This window comes from Arachis ipaensis, chromosome B05, assembly GCF_000816755.2.
Source record: "Arachis ipaensis cultivar K30076 chromosome B05, Araip1.1, whole genome shotgun sequence".
NCBI classification, from domain to species: Eukaryota; Viridiplantae; Streptophyta; class Magnoliopsida; order Fabales; family Fabaceae; genus Arachis; species Arachis ipaensis.
The window spans coordinates 146,923,695-146,927,651 of NC_029789.2; the positions used below are offsets into that span (position 1 = coordinate 146,923,695).

At 31.9% G+C, this 3,957-nt stretch overlaps 1 protein-coding gene across 1 annotated transcript; it reads left to right on the plus strand.

Annotated features, from left to right (window-relative positions):
- LOC107644831 (50S ribosomal protein L6, chloroplastic) lies at positions 932-3,018 on the plus strand. The gene is made up of 3 exons (XM_016348769.2): positions 932-1,065; positions 1,810-2,118; positions 2,401-3,018. Exons 1-3 carry the CDS (start codon positions 1,031-1,033, stop codon positions 2,735-2,737), a joined length of 681 nt encoding a protein of 226 aa, XP_016204255.1. The 5' UTR covers positions 932-1,030; the 3' UTR covers positions 2,738-3,018.

Below are 3,957 nucleotides of genomic sequence, written 5' to 3' on the forward strand. Positions count from 1 at the left end.
GAGTCTATTTCGTATAAACAGTCTATAAAATACATTTTAATTTTTATTTTTTGGATGTTAAAATTCATTTCACAGACGATTCATATAAAATAAATCCAACATATTTTGACACAATTTAAATTCATATGTTTTTTAAAAATATTTTTTAATATTTATTTAAATAAAAAAATCCCACTAATTTTCTATTTTTATTTTATCATGTTTCGTCTATGTAATTATTATTTTTTTAATACTGCTTGATGTATCCACATCCTTTGGTTTGGTGATGCCATATTCCCTTTCTCTTTTTACGGATCTCTGACACTAAAAGTTAGTTTACTAAGATATTCCATAATTTTTTAATTTTTATCCTAAAATATCTCGCTAGGAAAATATTTTCCATGCTCTCTTAACTAAAATAGATAAAGCTTACACACATGATTCATTGCCAAACTTTTCCTAGACTCAAGTCTCAAATTCAATGGTTGTAAACAGAGAAGAAAAAAATAATAATAACAACCAGAAAATGACAAATAGGTCTTTAATTTTTGCTCCGCGAATATTTTCGTCCCTGATCATTGAAAAATATTTTTAAGTCCCTAACCTTTACAAAACTTGGATGGATCAGTCCCTGACGGAAGTATTTAGACGGAGGGACTAATCTGTCCAAGTTTTATGAAAGTCAGATACTTAAAAGTATTTTTCAAACAAAATGTCTGCAGGACAAAAAGTCAGAAACCTATTTGTCCTTTTCTCTAATAACAACACTAAGTTAATTAGAAACCAATAGCAATAAGTTTTAAAAAATAAAAATAAATCTAATTTAATTTTAAAAAATTAAAAAAACTCGGATTATTTTGGGCCTAGGACCAAAAAATTCATTGAAATTGGGCTTCTTTTTGTGGCCTGTTTAATGGAACCCATTTCAATTTTGGTTCGGAAGGTGTAATTACTAAATTACCCATCCGTCATAGCAAATAACAGTCGCTAGCTATTTGGATAAGGCTTTTCACTTGGTGGAAGAAGAAGCACAAGCTTCTGAGTCCTAACAATGGCGTCCTCGGTTACCTCTTCTCTTCAAATCAGGTAAAAAAAATTTACCTTTATCTCTTACTATTACTATTTCTTGTTTCCTCTTTGCGAATTCAGTTCCTCTTCAAGCAAATAATAATTTGCTGTGCTGCAATTTTGCATTTCTACTGTTGTTCAATGATGCTGATTATATGGTTTGAAATGTTGAATTACAATGAATTCAAAACTCATCCATTCTGGAAATTCAGCTTCTCTTGTCATAGGAGCACACAGTCTCAAACTTTGACTCTGCCCAATTTTTCTGAACTCTCTCTCTCATTGCTTCAACATGTAGATATAGTTTTGCTTTTACTTCTTGTACAAGCTTGGGTCGACGAATTATGTTCATACTTGGGGAAATTAGTGGGTTTTGAGTTAACTGAGTCTGGTTATCAAGATGACCATAATTGTAGACAATACTGTGATAATTCATGTCTTTGGATGTCAATGAAAGAAAGATGCATTCTTGGTATTCGATGAAATGCTTGTGAGGAGAAGGGTAGCATTTGAGGAATGTTGGTACATATCTGAATATGTTTTTTATATTGTTTGAGCTACATGTGAAAGCTTGAAGAGGAGTTCAACATGAAATCCTCCAAAAAGTTTTACATGGTTAATAGATTCTTCCTGCTATTGTTATTATTATTATTGTTATTATGTGAAGCTTGTGTTGTCTTCTAGTAGGACATTGCACTTTACTTCTGTTTGAAATTTGCACTTCTCGAAAAACCTCACTGGTCATGTGCTATCCTATTTCAGCAATTTGAAGACTACCGTTTTTGGTGAGCAAAATAAGCTCAGAGTTTCAACTCTTACTGCGAGAAATGTTGGCTTCCGTAAAATGACTACAGAATGTAAGGAGTCACGAATTGGGAAGCAACCAATTGAAGTGCCATCCAATGTTACAATCAAATTAGAAGGGCAGGATATACGGGTAAAAGGTCCCCTGGGAGAACTTGGATTAACTTATCCTCGCGAAGTGATCGTTGAGACGCAGGAATCAGGCGCTCTAAGGGTTAGGAAGGCAGTCGAAACTAGAAGGGCCAATCAAATGCATGGACTTTTTAGGTACTTCATTTTACTGATCCCTCTTGTATTTGAGACTTGGGAACACCTCTTGCTACAAGATTTAATCTATTAGTAGTAAACAAATGTTTTGTTTTCTATGCTTGCGCCTTATGGTGGTAAATTTATAAAATTTTTTACTCATATGTAGATGTTAAATTCTTATGAACTATGACAAGAAAACATTGGTAGGGTATGCTTTGTAATTAAGTGTTGACTAGACGACCTAGTAATTAGGATATGCTTTTCTTAGGAGAATTTAACTAAATGAATGAATGTGATCAGGACGCTAACAGACAACCTGGTTGTTGGAGTTTCTAAAGGTTTCGAAAAGAAACTTCAACTGGTCGGTGTTGGGTATCGTGCCACGGTAGAAGGAAAAGAGATAGTGCTGAATCTTGGATTCTCTCATCCTGTTAAGATGACAATTCCTGATGGCCTGAAAGTGAAGGTAGAAGACAACACCAGAATCACGATCAGCGGATATGACAAATCTGATATTGGCCAGTTTGCTGCTTCAATTCGTAGATGGAGACCCCCGGAACCATACAAAGGTAAGGGTATCAAATATGCTGATGAAATTATAAGGAGAAAAGAAGGAAAAGCAGGAAAGAAGAAGTAACTTTGGCTTCACTTTTTCATTTTTTCATTTATCTCCCGTTGATTTTCTTGTTTGTTAGTAATGGAAAATACTAAAGTTCCAAGCCAAGAAATTCATATGGATTATCATAAGCTAGAATCACATCTCTCCTTATGGTCTTTTAATCATAGCCAACATTATTATAACGTCAATGTCAATAGTGTGGTTAGGAAAAAGAAAACTACCATACAAGTTCTTCTGGTGAAAGGTAATGGGTTTGAGTGTTGTAGTTAAAAAAAGAAAGAGATTAAATTTTGGATTGCCAAGCCGAATTGCCTTTTAGTTGGGTATCTTAAAGGTTTATTTTAATGGGATGAATTGCTTCAAATTGTTGTTAAGGTATACCTTTGAGCTCATAAGAAATTTATAGATGGTACGTTTGGTTGAAGTGTTTTAATAGAGTTTGGGCTATCTTGAGAATCATCAAAGAATTTATTGAGAGTTGGACTAATATACCTAATAGAAAAGATAAGCAGAAGATGTGGGATTGGATTTTTTTGCAGTGATTTATAATATTTGGTTAAAACGTAATGATAGAATTTTCAACAATAAAAAAATAGGTGTTGAGATCATATAAAGAAGGGGTTTTTGAGTTAAAAAAAATAAAATGGTATTAATCTTTTTTATTGTTGATAGTATTGTAAAAAATAACAGGAAATTGATAATTTTTATGTTCTGTTTTGTTTTTTTATTGTATTTATTTATTTTGTTGCTTTACTTTAGTGTATTGAATTTTTTTTTTTGTTTCAAACAAAAAATTGATTTGGGCGCCACTCACATACGGACGCGAAAAACAACTTGTGGTAAAGACAATAATATTTCTTCAATGACTACGGAACGCGTGTCCTAAATTTCAATTAGGCAAGTATCATTATATTAAACTAATCGGTTCAAGCCTCGTTAATTTATAAAAAGATTGATTTTGTGATTCATTATGCTCATTAATTTTATATTGTTATTCAATTTTTATTTTATTTTTTAAAATTCAATAAAAAATATTTTTTTATTTTTATTTAATTAAAGGGGTATTTTAGTAAAAATGGTGATATAATATATATTTAAAAAAAATTAAATGCTGACGTGGAAAATAAATTCCACATGATTTAAATGTGGACGTGAAACCGTTCTTAGTTATTAACTTCACGTGAAGTTGACTGTAACACCCTACCATACAGAGTCTTATGCTTAAGTCATAATTCAGT